The sequence below is a fragment of the Aotus nancymaae genome, unplaced genomic scaffold (assembly GCF_030222135.1).
Source record: "Aotus nancymaae isolate 86718 unplaced genomic scaffold, 86718_ANA_hifiasm-v0.15.2.pri h1tg000012l, whole genome shotgun sequence".
NCBI lineage: Eukaryota > Metazoa > Chordata > Mammalia > Primates > Aotidae > Aotus > Aotus nancymaae.
The window spans coordinates 22,437,324-22,455,772 of NW_026988423.1; the positions used below are offsets into that span (position 1 = coordinate 22,437,324).

The 18,449-nt window shown below is 49.8% G+C and overlaps 1 protein-coding gene across 8 annotated transcripts in view; it reads right to left on the reverse strand.

The window, feature by feature from the left end:
- Window positions 1–6,692: 6,692 nt before the first annotated feature.
- The window catches only part of FXYD6 (FXYD domain containing ion transport regulator 6), a 40,494-nt gene continuing 28,737 nt past the window's right edge, over window positions 6,693–18,449 (reverse strand). For 4 of the 8 annotated variants that reach the window (XM_021671182.2, XM_021671178.2, XM_021671180.2 and 1 more), the window contains exons 2-8: window positions 12,441–12,503; window positions 11,721–11,759; window positions 11,522–11,596; window positions 10,877–10,913; window positions 10,052–10,101; window positions 9,509–9,558; window positions 6,693–7,978 (exon numbers count right to left, since the gene is read on the reverse strand). In XM_021671182.2, coding sequence (XP_021526857.2) covers window positions 9,530–9,558; window positions 10,052–10,101; window positions 10,877–10,913; window positions 11,522–11,596; window positions 11,721–11,759; window positions 12,441–12,498 — 288 coding nt within the window. In that variant the 5' untranslated portion in view covers window positions 12,499–12,503 and the 3' untranslated portion in view covers window positions 6,693–7,978; window positions 9,509–9,529. The remainder of the gene's footprint in view (window positions 7,979–9,508; window positions 9,559–10,051; window positions 10,102–10,876; window positions 10,914–11,521; window positions 11,597–11,720; window positions 11,760–12,440; window positions 12,504–18,449) is intronic. The other 4 variants (XM_021671185.2, XM_021671179.2, XM_021671183.2 and 1 more) reach the window with 1 other exon arrangement.

Sequence of the window (18,449 nt, forward strand, 5' to 3'; positions counted from 1 at the left end):
AGGCATTTGTTAAGTCAAGGCGGTCCTCCCCTCTCGCTTCACTCAAGCCTAAGTCTTTCCTCAGGCTTCTTTCCTGTCCTCCCCCAGCCAGCTCAGGTCATGGGTCCTAGCTGGCACTGGAGGCAGGGAGCCCCTCTCTGAGACACCTGCTCTCCTGCAGGGAGGTCCCGGCCCTTCGCTCTGTGGCCCATGATCCTGAGAGCAGCTCAGCTCAGGAGGATCTCTCCTCCCAGAAGTCTCCATGCAGGGCACCCTGAGGACGAGGCACACCCATGCGTAAATCCCTTTTCATCCTGAGGGACTGCCTGAGCCTGGGGAAGGGCAGCCCTCTGGGTCTCCCTGCATCTGTAAAATGGGGTAATAACACCTACCTTGCAGATTGTTGTGGGAACAGAGACGAGGTAGGTCAAGCATTTGACCAGAGAAGGTCCTAAAAAATGATGGCTGCATTTTCCTTACTCTGAACTGCCCCCGCCCCACCCCAGGAGACAAGAACACTCTCAGCAATCCCTTCCCTTAGCTCAGTCCCCAGCTGAGGTGATCTCTAAAGCAGGCTCCTGAGAGCACCCTCCATGCCCCTGGCATGATTCCTGCGGGCCACCACTCACCCTGCATCTCCAGCCTCCCTTTCTTCACACAAACCCAAGAAACCTCCTTTGTCTGATGGTTCCAGGCTAGACAGAAAGAAGCATCCAGCTGTGCTCTCCTGTTTTCTTCAAGGCCCAGAGCTCTGGGAGGTGCTGGGAGGGAGGGAGAGGCAGCGCCCACTCCTGGATGCTTCAGCACTGTCACAGCTGATGCCCTCAGTGGCGAGGCCTCCATCTCCCCTGTCTCCCCCAAGCAGGCCTCCCTTTTGTCTCCTGACTCCTGAGTCTCAGGGCAGTCATTTAGGGTAGTCATTGCTGGGTTGGTGGGGCAGGGAGGAAATAGGCTGGAATCCCACTGGAATCACTTCTGTCTCCCTGGTGATCAGAGGCAGAAGCTCTTACCACCAGCTTCCCAAAATGGGGCTCTCCAGTTCTGCCGGCCCTGGCCTTTGTGGGAGTTCACAGCCTTGAACTCCAGGTCCCCAAGTGAGTTCCTCCTGGTGTTAGCTTGCAGCTGGAAAGGGGCTCCAATGAAGCAGAAGCCGGAAGCGCCTAGAAAGCCATGACCCCTGGCCCAAGGCAGTCCTCAGCTGCATGACCCATATGGCCACTGGGCAGGGAAAGTGGCAGTTCCCAGGCTCCATCTCTCCTGACCCTGAGGAGCTCTGGCTCCCGTCTCCCGCTATGGTTGTAGGTGCCAGGTCACTGGGGTCTTATAAGGCAGGGCTGGAAGGAGGTGGGCCCCAGAGGGTCCATTCCTTAAGCGTTGGCTTCAAGATGGCCTGAGCCATGGTGTGCAGAGGTTCTGAGAACTGCCAAGGGGCAATGTACTCTAAGTGTCAAGGTCACCAGCTGGTGACAAGGGCAAACCCATTTGACCACCTCTCCCACAGTGAATACCCTGGAGAGAAATGCATTCTTGACTGTTCTCAGAACTCACATCCTTGAACTACAACGGAGGCCGTTTCTCTCCATCTGCGGTTTTCTCCTCCCAGTAACCAAACTCCCCCCAACCTCTGAAAACAGCTTGAGGCTCGCCGCCTCCAGGAAGGCCTCGTGGAGCAAGCCCACCCCTGGCTATTCTTTCCTTCCCTCCACAAACTTCTGGATGCCACTGATATGGCCTGAATGACTGGCATGTGGCCGTGTGACCATTCTCTTCATTTATAGCCCAGATTGCCAAGTTCCTGGCCTTCCTGAGGCCTCAGGTCGGGTAAGCTGTTAAATGTTTGTATCTGCACTGAGCCAGGTGCCCACTCTCCACACCTGGCAGCAATTCCACCTCTTCCGTGGTCTCAGTGGTTCCAAAGAGCTGCTTAGAGCCTCCCAATAACTTAGGCAGGCTGTGCGATGCCCATCTTACAGAGGACACTGCAGGTGGTCTGCGAACCAGTCAGAACGTGAACCCAGGTCCAACAGAGACAAGGGGAACCTGGCCACCAGAGAAGGAAACAGTAATGCCAACGTGAATAACATAATAGCTACATGGAGAATTGTCATGGTGCTTTAATGTCCATTGTATCACTTTGACCCTGTGAGATAACAGAAAAGATTTGGACGCATTTATTTGATAAGTGATGAAACTGAGGCTTAGGTGGCTTTTCCAGGGTTACACAGCTAGCAGAAGGCCCAGCTGACCCCAGGTGAGAAAGGACTCGATTATTCAGGAAAGGAAACTGACAGAGAGGCTGGGGTCTGCCCAAGCTCACACAGTTAGAGAGCAGAGGGGGACCTCAGGGATGTTCTGAACCCAAGGCTCCACCACACTGACTCCAAGCCTGGCTCAGAGGCAGGAACCCCCTCTCCTGGATGGTGCGGGGGGCCCACCCCCAGCAGTCCCTGCCACCCAGGTCCTTCAGGACATGTGACCACAGCATCACCTGCTCTGCCATCATTGCCTTGGCAGGCGCCCCACTGTTGTGCAACCAGGCCCAGGGCTGGGCTGGCCCCATCAAATCAACAGCTGATTGGCTTGAGCCGGCTGAGTCTGCCCCCCTGGAGCTCAGCTGTGACAGCAATGAATCACACTAATGGAGAGAAGTGGCCATTCCTTCTCTCTGTAGCCTGGAGACAGGTTTTTCCAAAGCTCCTCCCCTGGCTCAGGCAAACACACCTGACCTCTCTCTCGCTGGGCCCAGGGTGAGGCAGAGCAGCCAGGGACAAGGTGGGGTGAACCAGACAGAGCTGGAGCACTCTCCCACCCCTGCTTTGCCCAGCTACCCCGCCAAACCCATGATTGCAGGCAAGGTAAGGCCCTCCTCCCAGAGGAAGGGGCCAACAGCCCGGTGACCTTGGGGTGTGCTTCGCCTGGCACTCCCCCCACATTGCTCCCTGAAGCTTGCACTCTGCCTCTGACTCTCTTCCAAGAACAATTTGGCAAGTTCTAATCTACATCTTGAAAAAAAATAAAAAACACCAGAGAGGTAGGCGGGCCACAGCACCTGGGGACCCAGAAGGCAGATTGACCTATTCTTACCCCTTGCGGGGAAGTAACGCAAAGTGCATCCATGCAAACAGACATGAAGATCTTTGGAATGGAGTGGGGAGCAGGGGGAGGCATTGGGAAGCAAAACGTGCAGGACACCTGAGGTCACTGCGAACCAGGGGACTCGGGATTACCTTCTGGGAAATGACATAGCATGTCAGTTTTCCTATTCAGTCAAGCTACGTTTGCCTCATTCAACCAAATCACAGCTACAAACCAATGTCACCTGCCTGGAGGTTGAGCAGACACACTGGTCCTCCTCATGAAGATATATAGCCCTAAGAGCTCTGATCCAGTTGATCTGCGTGATGTCCTCAGCCAAGCACATATTAAGCGTTCCATAAATGTCAGCTGCTTTTGTTTTTTAATTATTACTATTTTGACCGTCATTTCTTCGATTGTTCTTTATGTTTCCTGTTTCCAGACCATTCGACTCCCACAGGAGCCTCCCTGGAGCACAGTCCAGCTAATTTATGTCCTGAAGGGACAGCCATGCTCCAGGTGCGGTCTTGGGAGCCATCTGATCACTGTCCCTTCATCTGAGCATCTGCCTTCTGAAGGAGGCGAGGCCATGTGCTGTCAAGCGCTGTGGACAGACAGCCCGGGGTCAAGTCCTAGCTCCTTCCCCTCTCCCACACAAGCTGTGTAACCTGGACCAGCCACGACTGCATCAGAAAAAATCCGTAAAATGGGAATCTCTGACTGATTCCAGAATACAGCTGGATTACCAGGAGGAAAACTAAGTGGGTACTTAGAGGCTGGCAAAGTAAGGATACCCATTTGTAGATGTGCTAGACATGCTGACCATCATTCCCTACTCTTAACAGAATTAATATGAGCAAAGTTAGAACCTCCCCATTGGACTTCCTTATTCCTATGCTGAAGTGTAATGTTCTGTTTTTAATGATGTATGTATGTGAGGGGCGGTACACACAATGCTTTGCATGCCTGGGGCCTCTAAGGGTCTCAGTCTAGCCTTGCTCTGAAATTGCAGCAAGACCTGCTGATTCCCTGATGCATCACGAGTGTTCCCGAACAATGAGCTCATTTACCAGGTCTAGCTGTGACCAGATGTTTTAATCACCATGATCACTGGGTTGACAGCTTGAGCCTGAGTCTTTTTTTTTTTTTGAGATGGTGTCTTGCTTTGTCACCAGGCTGGAGTGCAGTGGTGCGATCTCGGCTCCTGCAACCTCTGCCTCCTGTATTCAAGCAATTCTCCTGCCTCAGCCTCCCGAGTAGCTGGGACTACAGGTGTGCACCACCACACCCAGCTAATTTTTGTATTTTTAGTGGAGACGGGGTTTCACCACGTTAGCCAGGCTGGTCTCAGTCTCTTGACCTTATGATCTGTCCTCCTCAGCCTCCCAAAGTGCTGGGATTACAGGCATGAGTCACCGTGCCTGGCCAAAGCCTGAATCTCTCCAATGGCCTAGGGGACTGAAGGCAGAAGCAAGAGCACACGTAGAGAAGACACCCAGCAAGTGGATCTGTGCAGTTCTTCAGTTCTAAACAACTTGCGGAATTCAGGCGGACTCAGGGCCTGCATGGCCACTGGGCAGGGAAGGTGGTGGTTCCCAGGCCCCATCTGAACCCCAAGGAGCACTGGCTTCTGTCTTCTGCTATAGCTTCAGTGCCAGGCCATTGGGGTCTTAGAAGGTGGAGCTGGAAGGAGATGGGCCCAGAGGGTCCCGCTCCTTAAGGGCTGGCTTCAAGATGGAAGACATGAAGATGTTCCAGGGGTTGATTCTTTTTTCGAGACCCTAAAATGTTCCAGGCTTCTGTAGAGCAGACACAGTCCTTGACCTCCAGGAATTACGTCAATAAAAACACATATCACCAGAGGCAGAAGCTGCACACGGGCAACCTCCATGTAGAATCTGCCCACATCTGTGTTTGTTCGGCCAACAGTGCTTTTCAGAAAGCCGAATCAGAACGTCTTTGGGAGGACGCTGTGGGTGACTGCAGGCCCCACGCCCCATCATCACTACAGCAGATTCACATATTGGCATTACCTGCCTGGGCACCACAGTTTATATTCACACAGTGTGAACTGTGAATATAAACGCAGCAAACAAGTGTGACTGGAGCACAAGAAAGAAGGGATTCGGCTGGGTGCAGTGGCTCACACCTGTAATCCCAACACTACGGGAGGCGAGGTGGGTGAATCACTTGAGGCCAGGAGTTTAAGACCGCCCTGGCCAACATGATGAAACCCCGTCTCTACTGAAAATAAAATTAGCCAGGCACGGTAGAGGGCACCTGTAATCCCGCTGCTTAGGAGGCTGAGGCAGGAGAAATCACTTGAACCCAGAAGGTGGAGGTTGCAATGAGCCAAGATCACGCCACTGCATTCCAGCCTGAGTGACAAGAGCAAAATTCCATCTTTAAAAAAAAAAAAGGGATTCAGTTCTACCTAACGCCCAATAAGGCTCCACAGAGGAGGGGGTATTTCGTAAACCACGTCACCCACCCTGTCACTCCCTTGATCCCTTCCTTTCTTCTTTCTTTTTAGAGACAAGTTCTCATTCTGTTGTCCAGGCTGGAGTGCAGTGGTGCAATCATGGTTCACTGTAGCCTGGAACTCCAGGGCTCAAGCAATCCTCCTGCCTCAGCCTGCTGAGTAGCTGCGACCACAGGTGCTCGCCACTGCAAGGTCTGTTCTCGCTGAGTTTAAAAGGGAAGAAACTGAGGCCAGCATGAAAAAATCCAATGCGAAGGAATTTATTCAGGCTCCCGGGTGAGGTTCTGCGGTCTGACAGGAGGGGCTGGAGAAGTCGCACGAACTGCTCTCAGACGTCGGGTTTTATAGGGAGTGGAGGCGTTTGATTGGTTGTGCCCAAGGTGATTGGGGCCCGGATGGGACAAAATGGTAGGCAGGGAGTGGGACTTTTTCCGGGCTCCCGGTGAGGGGGGTTGTGTCCAAGCTCCCGGCAAGGGAAGAGGGTGTGCGCGAGCTCCCGGTGAGGGATGGGGGAGTGTCCAAGCTCCCACGAGGGAGCGGGGAGTGTCCGAGCTCCCGGCAGGGCAACCGACCTTACAGCCACCATGCCAAGATTTCACCATGTTGCCCAGCTGCTCTTGAACTCCTGGCCTCAAGCAATTCTCCTGCTTCAGCCTACCAGTGCTGGAATTACAGGTAGGACACCACCCTGGGCTCTCTTTTCAAGTCCTTAGGTAGTGGCCCCAGAACTGACCAAAGAGGAATGTTAGGACGTTTTATTCCAGGCCAGTGCACACTTGGAGAAGCCATGGTGACTCCCTTTTGTGCTCCAAGATGGTGTGCAATGAACAGATCCTGCTGTGGGATGTGGCCTGAGCCCAGTGGCCTCGGGAAGCTGGGAGAGAGGGAGGGAGGAAGAGAAATGGTGGGGAGGTGGGGGAGGAAGGGTTGAGCAGGAGGGGAGGAGGGTAAAGGAGGAAAAGGAAAGGGAGGGAAGAGAAGTGGGGAGGAGGTGACAGTGACAGCAACTGAGGTGGCCCTGTGCCTACATGGCTGGCTCTCCAGTCCTTCCTTTCTCCCTCTGACCATGGACGGACTCCCTCTGGCCCTGTAGGTTCCCCAAGATCTACCAACACTCAAGCTCTTTCACAGAAAGGAAAGGAAAGCCCCTCTGAGCCACTAGGAAACAAGGATATTTTATTCCTTTTTTCTGTCATTGTTGAGAGGATAGATCACGACACAGAGAACAGCAATGGATCACAGCGCACAGTTTGGCTGGTTTCCATGGGAACACAGCGGACAGGAGGGGTGGGATCTGGTTGAGTTCCCACTCTTGTTATGACCTTCAACCTCTCACCATTCCCAGGGGCTGCACAGAGCCTGTGGAGTCTCTAACCCACCTCACTCACCGTTCTGACCACCAACAGGCAGAGCGAAGGAGGCAGGAGTTCCTCTGCTGCCCATCCAAGGAGACGAGAACAGAGAAGCAAAGGCTTCTTCTGTCCCTCCACCCATCCCGGTGTGCTGGCCCCAACGGAATGGAAATCCCTCAGCTACTGCCTGACAGAGACCCAATTGCAGGGACTGGAGTCTGTGTCTGGATGAGCTGGGCTGTAGATTGAAATCTCAGAAGCAGGGAAGGTTGGAAGGGGTAGGGTCTCAGAGGCCATGGGGTTATTGCTGAGAAGATATGCAGGGGACACATTCCCCAGGGGCAGAGTAGAAGCCCTGGGCCTGGAATCCCGGGCACTCTGTGAAGGGGCAGGGCAGATGGGGACTACTCGTGGAAGCCCCCGGGAAGAAATTAACCATGGAAGAAGGGCAGAGCTGGCCTGAAGTCAACGCTGGGCTCACCAGCAACTTGCTTTGTATCTCCAATTGCTAAGAGACCTTCAGACCGGGGTCAGGGTGGGATAAGGAAGTGAGGTTCTTGTTGAAGGTGTGAAGGAAGTCCATGAAGAATGATGACAAAGTGCTGCAAACCTTCCCAGGTCCCAAGACGACTGAAGACTCCTGCCCGTGCTCTTACCCTATGCATCCCTCAATCAGGAGAGGGGGCTGGTCTCGGGGAACAAGCAGCCTCCTAGGAGCAGGAGGTGGAGGGCCACGGGGGCAGGGAGGAGCAGATGGCCATGTGGCTCAGCCCCTGCCTGGGAAAGCGAGTCCACAGTTCACTAACAAACACAATACCATCCACGAACGAGTAGCCACGAAGACCACAGTCGGCAAACACACACACTCACACACAGACACATCACAGGAGGTGGGCGGGACCGCAGGCTGCGTGGGGAGGCCAGTGTTAGTTGCATTATCAGGTGGAGGAATGGCGTTAGAGGGGAGAGGAAGGCGGGGACACACAAGTTCTTGGCTTCTCCTGGGGAAAGAGCTGTTGCTGAAGTGGCCGGTTTTCTTAAGCGTCATTTGCATCCAAAGGTTCAAGCAGTGGCCTTCAGGTTCTGGAGGCTGAGGAGGAGGAGAACTTCAATTAAAAACACTTTAGCTTGCCTCTGTACCCTTATCTGCCTCTCTCCCTTCCTTGAGCACTTGCCCACTCAACTGCCTGGAAGGACAGCCCTTCTGAGCCCCACGTTCCCAGTGAAGTAAGAGAGGCAGAGAAAGGAGAGGAAAGCAAGGGGAGGGGAGGTGGGGGCGGATCAGAGGAAGCCTCTCCCAGTGGGGCTGGAGCCTGACAGACACAGAAAGGAAGTTGTTAAACTCAGGACCTCCCCAATGTCTGCTCACAGTCCTGAGCCTTAGGAGAAAAGGTTTCTGAGAAAGAACTAGTTTGAAAATAAATGAGAAGACATTTCATATCCAGGCTGCCTCCTCTGAGCCTTCCCATAGATTCTCAGTCTGTGGTGAAATAGACAGAACATCAAGCTACCAGGAAGGGCATCTGCCTCCTAGATCAGGATCTTCCTCCATTCACACTTAGGTGATCACTTGCCTTTGAGAGCCCCATCCAGAAGACGGGTGTAATGAGCCCTGCTCTGCCCATCGCAGGCTGCTAGGAGGACGCAAAAGCACTTAAGAAAAAATTTAAATGCTATACAGGCATGCAGTATTGTTAAGACAACAGTAGAAGCTGATGCGTCGGGCACCATCATCCAGAAATCTCTTTTAACTTACAATCTAAGATACACTTATATACCTTTCTGTGATGCCTTATTCGTATGGGGAAACAAAAAAGGCAGAAGTGAACTGACAAAAGACAAACCTTTTCCCTTAGGATATTCCAGGGCATGTCATAAAGCAAGATACACAGGAGGGAGGGAGGAGTGGTGGTGCTGACCCACAGCCACAGAGGCCTGAGTTCACAGTCCAGGCTGTCACTCTCCACAGGACTAGTCCCTCTGACCTTGGTTTCATCTATAAATGGGCTAAAGCCCCACCTGTCCCATCCGCTTTTTCTGGAAGACTTGAGTGAGTCTGTGTGTGTGGCCGCACTCTAAAAACTGTACAGCGTTTGTCAGTTACTACTCTCCTGTGTCCCTACAGTGAACAATGGAAATAGACACTAAAATCAGTGCACCTAAATGGAGAGGGAGGGATCATATACTATTTGCTCTATTTTTGGGTAGGGTTGGAAAGTTTCATAATAAGGTGTTTAAAACAAAAGTGGCCCTAAAGTACTTTCTGAATCACCACGGAAAGCCATTATCTTTATGCTAGTTAGAGATTAGGAGCATTTCACTAACTAATTCTCTCCATGTGGCAGCTGGGATGACGCCCTGTGAACTGGACCACTGGGCTGTGTGGAAGACCCACGTCCTGGTGTTTGCATGCGCATGTGTGGGGCATCTCGGGTGTTTCTGGTCCTGATCTCTGTCATTGCCTCTTTCAGATTCCTGAAGGCTCCTCACGGCAGGGCCGATAATAAAAGCTGTGTCCACTGCAAAAGCTAACCCCATCCTTCCCGCCTGAAAACCCTGCCCGGGGCCCGATGCAGACGGTGACGGCAGTGGGGGCAGAGCCAGGCAGTGAGCATCTCACCTTCCACCTGAGGCCTGCACTTCAGTTCTCTGCTTTCTGGGGCTCTGTTGCTGGAAGGAAAACCAGAATGGATTATAGTGCATAGACTCCTCACCCCAATGGGCCACCCCCCAACAGCAGCTGTGTCTATGCCTGACTCTGGGGGAGCAAAGAGGTGACACACAGGGGATTTGAGTCAGAATGATCTGGGTTCAATCCTGGCCCTGCTACTTGCTGCTTACAGGAACCTGGTAACCTCTCTGAGACCCTCAGTTATAAAATGTGGACAGTGGTGCCTACGCCATGGGGCTGTGTGCCCATTAAATGATATGGGGTCTGTGCCTGGCACAAGCAGATGCTCTGTAAATACCAGGTGCCACTAGTAGTAGCCTGTTTGGTGGAGTGAGGGGGCAATGCCACAGAGGCCCTGGAGACCCCTGGCACTGCAGGAGCATGTCTGGCTGGCTATAGCAGGCCATGCACCTGGCAACAGTCCCTTCCTGAGCCACAGAGGGATCTCTCTGTTCCCCTTTTCCATCTGGGCAGGTGGTCGCAGACAGTTACCATTTGCGGTGATGAGGTTCTCCACCTGGGCTTCCTCGTCTCCTGGGGCCCTGCAGGAGAAAGAGATGCACAGCCCTGTCAGAGATCTCCAGGGCAGACCCAGAGAGCATTGCTCTGCTCCTTGCTGGGACACAGCCTCTTGGGGCCAGGCTCCTCCCAGTGCTCTGAGGGCTGGAGCTCACTCTTCCGTGGGGTGCATGGGGCAGAGGGAGAGGTCTGGACTGAAGGGTCAGACTCAGAGTGAACTTACAGGCACCTTTCAATGCCAGCCCTGGACTTCTACCAAGTCCTGGGAAGGGGGAACTAGGGCTACTTGGGGGCTTGGGTGTGTCCTGCCACAGGTTTTGGACTTCTGGGGTCCAAGTTACCCTTGGCTATTGTAGTAAATGAATGGGGCACGGCCTCTATGTGGGAGTAGAAAGAAGGTCCACGTGTCTGTTCAGCTCAAAGAGCCTCATGAACAGGTGACAAGCGGCCGTGTTGCAGGTCCTGTAGAGAGGACCTGGTCATCAAGAGAGGCCAGGAAGCCCTCTGTTTCCTTTCTCTCAGGCACAACTGTCCCAAGGGCCTCCAGAAAAGCTTCCAGAACTTTTTCGTGCACTTCCCCTCCCCTGTGTTTATCAGAAGAGACAGGATGGGCTGACCCGCAATGTTCTGACCTCTCCTTTGCCCCAGAGTCTACCTGGCAGTCCTCAAACTTCCACCCCTACTCCCCAACACATGTTCTGCCTCTGGGATAAGAATCCACGAGAATGCCCATTTAGGGGTCACACACCAGGGGTCCCTTCCAGTCACCCCCAATGTCCGCTGCCACAGCATCCTTACCGGGGCTTCTGATTGAAACTGCACTTGCACCTGCGACCTGCAAAGCAAAGAAACCATCCAAGGTCATGCTCCTGGCTTGGCCACAGCAAGGCCAGGGTCTGTGCAGGTTGTGGGACTGTGAAAATGGCACCGCCTAGACCTGGGCAGTGCACAGCTTGCATGGCTGCATGCAGTGGCCCTCGGATGGGGTAGCTTCTTCTGGGGCAAAGGAAATACATCCCACAGCTGGAATGGTTACACCTATACCCCCCAGCCCTCTTCATAATGTGAGTAAATGGGGATCTGTGCGGATCAGGCTTATGTGGGAAAAATGAACTTGGGGGGCACATCCCTCGCACACTAGGGCAGCAGCTGTCTCCCTCCTCCATGACTGCCCCATTCACTCCCTACACCCAGCACTGGGAAGCCACCCTGCCCATCCCTATCTATGCTCATTGTCACATCACATTTTCTCTGTTCCCACGTCACTGTTTTACTGAGCACTTACTATGTGCCCAGCACTCTACTGGGTCATGAAGATAACATGGAGGACAGGCACTCTCCTTTCCTCTCCAAGAAAGAGACCAACTAGGCTCTCACACTGTCCCCATCTGCTCAGCAGCCCCAGTCATTGCTCTTACAGAGTGAGCAAAAGAACAAACTTACTTAGGATAAGGAGGATCCCAACCGAGAAGAGGACCACAGCGAACACCAGTCCCCCGATCCTTAGGGTCTGGTAGTCTGCCAAAGGAACCAAGGGTGAGAGAGGAAGAGGCCAGGGAGAGCGTGTCTGTTCCCTCCATCCCTCCTGCCAGGCAGGGCTGCACTCCCCCTGACCCCTGCACCCCGGGTCACCATCGCTCACCATAATGAAAAGGGTCTATTTCCTTCTCCTTCTCAGCTGCTGCAAAAACAAACAGGTAGTCAAGAGAAAGAAAGCTACACAACCGGGTTCCCAAATATCTAACCCTGCCTCACAGACCTCAGTCCCCACGAAGGGATTCCGGAGGAGCAGCACCCATTAAGCAGAGATGCCCAGACGTGCGCGGTAGGGCAGGCCTGCCAGTTAGGGGGTTAGGGACACCCTGAGAGCCGAGGGCAGGGAAGGCATCGAGGCTCTGAATCATGCAACATCCACGTTCATTGCCCCTTTTCATTCTTACATCATCCCCAGAAGGCAGGGTCAATTTTCCTCTTGTGACATACAGAGAAACTGAGACCAAGGAAGGACGTGTGACTTGCATGAGGCCAGCGCTGGCTAATTATGGTCTAAAGACTGATGTGGAGGTCTGGCTCCCAGGGTTCAGGCCACAGGTCCACAGAGGCCCGGTGAGCTTGCGGGGCTTAAAAACTACACCCTGCTGGACCCTTGCAGGGAGAGGGGGCAGGCTGTGTTGAGGTCTGTGAATAAATGTCTGCTGCCTCCACGACTTTCTCTGTTGACTGAAGGGAGGGGCCCCTGACCAGACATGAAGAACCTTAGAGTCCCCCAGCCCTAAAGTCCCAAGGGGCCCAGAACCTTCCAGCAGGGAGGGCTCGACAGCGTTGTCATCTTGTCACAGCCAGGTCCAAGGGGGGTACTTACCACTGGCCAGGACCGTGGGGGCCAGCAGGCTGCAGAGGAAGACCAGCACCAACTCCATGGCGTCTGGGGACAGAGGGAGGAAAATGATTCTCTGGCTAAGAAGCCTCCATCCATCAGCTCCAAGCATCAGCCTGACAAGGGGCCAAGTCAAATCCCCATCCGGGTGAGGGTTCAGATAACATAAGCACAAGCAGTTGACTTTTTTTTTTTTTTTTTTTTGAGACAGAGGAGTCTCACTCGTTGCTCAGGCTGGAATGCAGTCGCACGATCTCGGCTCACTGCAACCTCCACCTCCCAGGTTCAAGCCATTCTCCAGCCTCAGCCTACTGAGTAGCTGGCATTAGAGGTGTGTGCCACCACACCTGGCTAATTTTTTGTATTTTTTAGTAGAAATGGGATTTCATCATGTTGGCCAGGCTGGTCTCGAACTCATGACCTCAAGCGGTCCACTAACCTCAGCCTCCCAAAGTGCTGGGATTACAGGAGCGAGCCCCCACCAGTTGACATTTCTTGAAGTCTTAGTGAATGCTCTGCGTGTATTAATTCACTGGCACAATTCAGTTAGTACAATTAGCAAGTACTACAACTAACCCAGGCTGAGAATCTGAAGCTTAACGAGGCTAACTGACATGCACCAGAGTGAGCAGCCGGGCCTCGATCCTAACCCAGCATAGTAACTCCTCCATCACGCTGCCTCTGGGACTGACTTTGGTGATCTCATCTGTGTCCTTCTCTCCAGGCCACCCTTCTGTGGCCATCTCTAGTTCATGAAGATGTCTGGGACTTCCTTATCTGGTTCCTACAGCCAATACCCCATCAGAAATATCTCTCTTTTTTTTTTTTTTTTTTTTTTTTTGAGACAGAGTTTCACTCTGTCACCCAGGCTACAGTGCAGTGGTGTGATCTCAGCTCACTGCAACCTCCGCCTCGCGGGTTCAAGTGATTCTCCTGCCTCAGCCTACCAAGTAGCTGGGATTACAGGCACCCACCGCACCTGGCTAATTTTTGTATTTTTAGTAGAGATAGGGTTTAGCCATCTTGGCCAGGCTGGTCTCGAACTCCTGACCGCGTGATTCACCCACCTCGGCCTCCCAAAGTGCTGGGATTACAGGCGTGAGCCACGGTGCCCAGCCAGAAGTGTCTCTTAATATCAGATTAAATGGAGCCAGTAAACTAATGTCCCTCTATTCTAGCCAGCTTGGTGGGGAGGAGGCTTGTGATTTCCTGTGCCCTGATGCACTGACAGCCCTCCTTCAGGTACCCCTCACATCCCACCTCAAAAGTCCCTAAGTCAACTCTTCCCACAGGCTTTGGTTCAGAATACTCCAGAAAGGTGATTTGATCCAACAAAAGGAGTTTGAAGGTTGGTTCCCTCAGCCTCAGCACCCCGGCCTCTGCTTCCTCAGAGGATGCGGAGGTCTCTGCTCAGGAGCTCATCAGTCCTGATCTCTGGGTGGATGGCCCCAGGTGAGCTATCCTGGTGGAGGCAGGAGGCAGGGACTGGAGGTTGCACCCAGGAACAGATTTCAATGGCTAGACACGCACCTTACTCCTGGGCTTAAAGGAGCATGGTCAAGAGCCAGAGAGGAGACAGCAAAGGAACCTGAACCAGGAAAGCCCAAGGCTGGGTGCTGTTTTCCATGTGAAACCAGCAGTGGCCTGAATCCCTGGACATCCGTCTAGTCCATGACCTTGATTGCCCTCAGCACCGTCACTACTATCCCCTAGCCTTGAGCAAGCAACCGCCACTGCACTTCACCTCTCAGCCACCAAGGGTCAGAACGACTGCATCTATAGCACGTTAAGGCCTAAACCTTGATTGAGAAAGCCTTTATCAGAAGGCAGGCAATTTGCTTTTAAAGCTATCTCATTTCACATTTGTATTTCCTTTGAATGCTACACTGTATTTTATATGTATAAAAATATATGTAACATACACATATAATGAGGCATAGTAATAATATAAACACCCATAAACCAGCAGCTTAGGAACTGGAGCTTTACAAAGACTGTGGCACTGACCTCTATTTTCCTCCACCTCATCCCCCTGCCTCTCTCCCAGAGGTAGTCAGTATCCTGAAAATAAATTTTTTTATTTCTTTATTTATTTGGAGACTGAGTCTCACTCTGTCGCCCAGGCAAGAATGCGATGGTGCAATCTCAGCTCACTGCAACTTCCGTCTACCAGGTTCAAATGATTCTCCTGCCTCTGCCTCCCAAGTAGTTGGGATTACAGGCACACACCACCACTCCCAGCTAATTTTGTGTATTTTTAGTAGAGACATGGTTTCACCATGTTGGCCAGGCTTGAACTCCTGACCTTAGGTGATCCATCCACCTCAGCCTCCCAAAGTGCTGGGATTACAGGCATGAACCACTGTGCCTCGCCCAAAATATGTATTTTTAATCATTCCCTTGCACATCTTTCAAAAAGTTGCCAATCAACAGATACAAAATTTCAGTTACACAAAATAAGTAAGTGCTAGAGATCTGCTATATAACATTGAACGGCATAATTAACAATACTGAATTGCACACTTCAAGATACGTTAAGAGGTATCTTGAAGTGGTCAGTGTTCTTTAAAAAAATAAAATTAACACACCAGGAAGTTTGCCATTTTAAAGTATACAACTCAATGGTTTTTAGACCATTCACAAGGCTGTGCATCCGTCACCACTCTCGGGACTCCAAGACATTTCCCCATCCCAAGAAGAAACTTGTATCCATTGGCAGTCCCTCCCCACTCCCCTTCCCTTTGACCCTGAAAACATTCATCTACTTTTTGTCTCAAGGGGTTTGCCCATTCTGGACATTTCACGTAAATGAAATAATTAAATACATGAACTTCTGTGCCTGACATAATGTCTTCAGGGTTCACGTATTCGTACTTTATTTCTCTTTATGGCTGAATAATATTCCACCATATGGATATTCACCTTGCTCTTTGTTTAAAAGATATATTTAACACATACATAAATCTAAATATTATGTTATTTAGTGTAGTAGCTTTTTTGAACTTTATAATTATGATATGTTTATAGTCTTTGGAAACTTGCTTTATCTGTTCAACATTATGCTTCTGTGGCCACTGATATTATTACATTTAGGTATAGTGCATTCATTTTCAGTGCTGTGTAATACTCCATTATGCAGGAAAATGATCATGTATTATTCTAGTCTTCTGCCAATAAAAGTCTGTTTTTTTCCCCCTAATTTTATGATAATACAAACAATGGAGTTGTGGACATTTTTGTGTATACTGCTCAGGGCACACATGCAAGAATTCTAAGGGCACCGTTTTTTGATTCTTTGCTCACCACTCTCGTAAGAAATACATTTTACATTGCAACGCAGCACTAACACATATTCACGTATACCAGAAACAACTATCACAAAATAACACTACAAATGAGATACTTCATTTTCTATTCTATTTTGTTTCTTTACAAAAAACATGTCCAGACTACTTAATGAGTCACACTCTGCAGTTTGAATAGTTATGTTCCAGACTTAAGCCTAGGACTGATGTCATTCATTGGGTCATATAGTATGCAAAGCGTACACTTCACAGTGGGATTTAAAATTGTTTTCTACAGTGGTCATCTCTGTGATAACACCCCACCAGCTACATATGACTGTCCCCATTACTCTACAACCTGTTGTAGATATTTTCTGTTGTCAGATATTTTTGTTTTTGCCAATCTAGAGGTAAAAGATGGTTTTAATGTGATTACACTGTAATGGAGTTGGGCATTTTTCTCCATGTATATTTGCCATTCCTGTTTCTTTTTTTTTTTTTTTGAGATGGAGTTTCGCTCTTTTTACCCAGGCTGGAGTGCAATGGCACAATCTCGGCTCACCGCAACCTCCGCCTCCTGGGTTCAGGCAATTCTCCTGCCTCAGCCTCCTGAGTAGCTGGGATTACAGGCACGCGCCACCATGCCCAGCTAATTTTTTGTATTTTTAGTAGAGACGGGGTTTCACCATGTTGACCGGGATGGTCTCGATCTCTTGACCTCGTGATCCACCCACCTCGGCTTCCCAAAGTGCTGGGATTACAGGCATGAGCCACCGCGCCCGGCCCCCTGTTTCTTTATCAATGATATGTTTTTCATGTCGTTTACCCATTTTTCAAATGAGTTCACGTTATTATTGTTAATTTCTTATTCTGAATACTAAACCTTTGTCATTAAGTATGGCAAATATCTCCGTCCAGTTCATGGCTTATTTTTTCACTTTTAAAAATTGTCGGCCGGGCACAGTGGCTCACGCCTGTAATCCCAGCACTTTGGGAGGCCAAGGTGGGTAGATCACAAGGTCAGGAGTTCAAGACCAGCCTGATCAATATGGTGAAGCCCCGTCTCTGCTAAAAATACAAAAATTAGCCAGGCATGGTGGCAAGTGCCTCTAGTCTCATCTACTAGGAAGGTTGAAGCAAGAGAATCACTTGAACCCAGGGGGTGGAGGTTGCAATGAGCCAAGATCGTGCCACTGCACTCCAGCCTGGGTGACAGAGCAAGACTCTGTCTCAAAAAATAAAATAAAATAAAAATTGTCTTCTGATGAACAGAATTTCTTTATTCTAACATAATTGAATGCCATGATTTTTGTGTCTTAAGACATCCTCTCTCACCCTGAGATCAGAGTTTTCTTCTAAAAACCCTAAAGCTTTGTCTTGTACATTTAAATCTTTCTGACATCCAGAATTGACGTTTGTGTATGGTGTGAGGTAGGAGTCTAGTTTTACTTTTTCCTATACTGATAACTGGTACTGTAACCTGGTATCAGTGGACGGCCTCCCCTTTTCCTTGTGATATGCCACCTTCATCACATATCTGGTTTCTATTTGGTGTGCATTAGTTTCTGGGCTTTCTCTTTGGATCTATTGGTCAATTTGTCTGAACTGCATTAAAACCACTGTGTTTCAATTATGATAGCTTCATAGCAATTTTGCCACGTGGTAAGGAAAAACTTCCATCTTTTTTTCTCCTCTTTCTTCAGGAATGTCTTCATTATTCTTGTTTTTTTTTGCTCTCAAATTTCAGAATCAGCTTTTCAAATTCATCTAAAACTGTTGGGATTTTCATAGGAACTGCAATGGACCTATGTATAGAACAACCTGGGGAGAAATGACATATTTCTGATCTTGAGTCTCCTATCTATAAATATATCTTTTGTTTAGGTCCTTTTCAATAAAGTTCCATAAATGCTTTCATATAGGTCTTGAACACTTTCTGTTAGATTTATTCCTAAGTGCCTTATAATGTTTAATTGCTGCTTTAAATGTCATCTTCTAATTTTTGCTGGTAGAGAGAAAAGCAACGGATTTTTACATATTGATCCTAAATCCAATAATCTTATTAAACTCTCAAATTATTTGTAATAATTTATATAGAGATGGCTTTGGGTTTTCTTTGTAGATATATCATCTTTAAATGATGTTATTCCTTCTTTCTAATTCTCACACTGTTTATTTCTATTTCTTGTCTTAGTGTACCAGGTAGGAATTCCAGTGAATTGCAGAATAAAAACAATAGCAAACACACATGCACACAACACATACACACTCACACAGTCTTATTACTGATTTTAAATGGAGTTTTTCTAATGCTTTGAAAGTTCCTCTCTAATCCTGGTTTCCAAGATGTTTCTGTTTTATGTTAATTATGAATGAGTGTTCTATTTTTATGGTTTTTGTCCTTAAAGCTACCAATGAAGTAAATTATATGTATAGATTATCAAGTGTTAAATCATCCCTGCATTTCTGGGATGAAACCAATGTAATTTTTAAAAAATAAACAGATGGGTTTGCCTCACTGAGATTGTGTTTAGGATTTTTGCATCTATGTGCATGAGTGAGATTGGTCTGGAGTTTTTATTTTATTGTGTTAACCTTGCCTAGTTTGGGGATGGCAATACTGGCCTCACAGAACAAGTATCTGCTCCCTTGCTAGTTCCCTGGAAGAGTCTGCAGAAGATTCGAATAATCTGTTCTTTGAGTGTGTGGT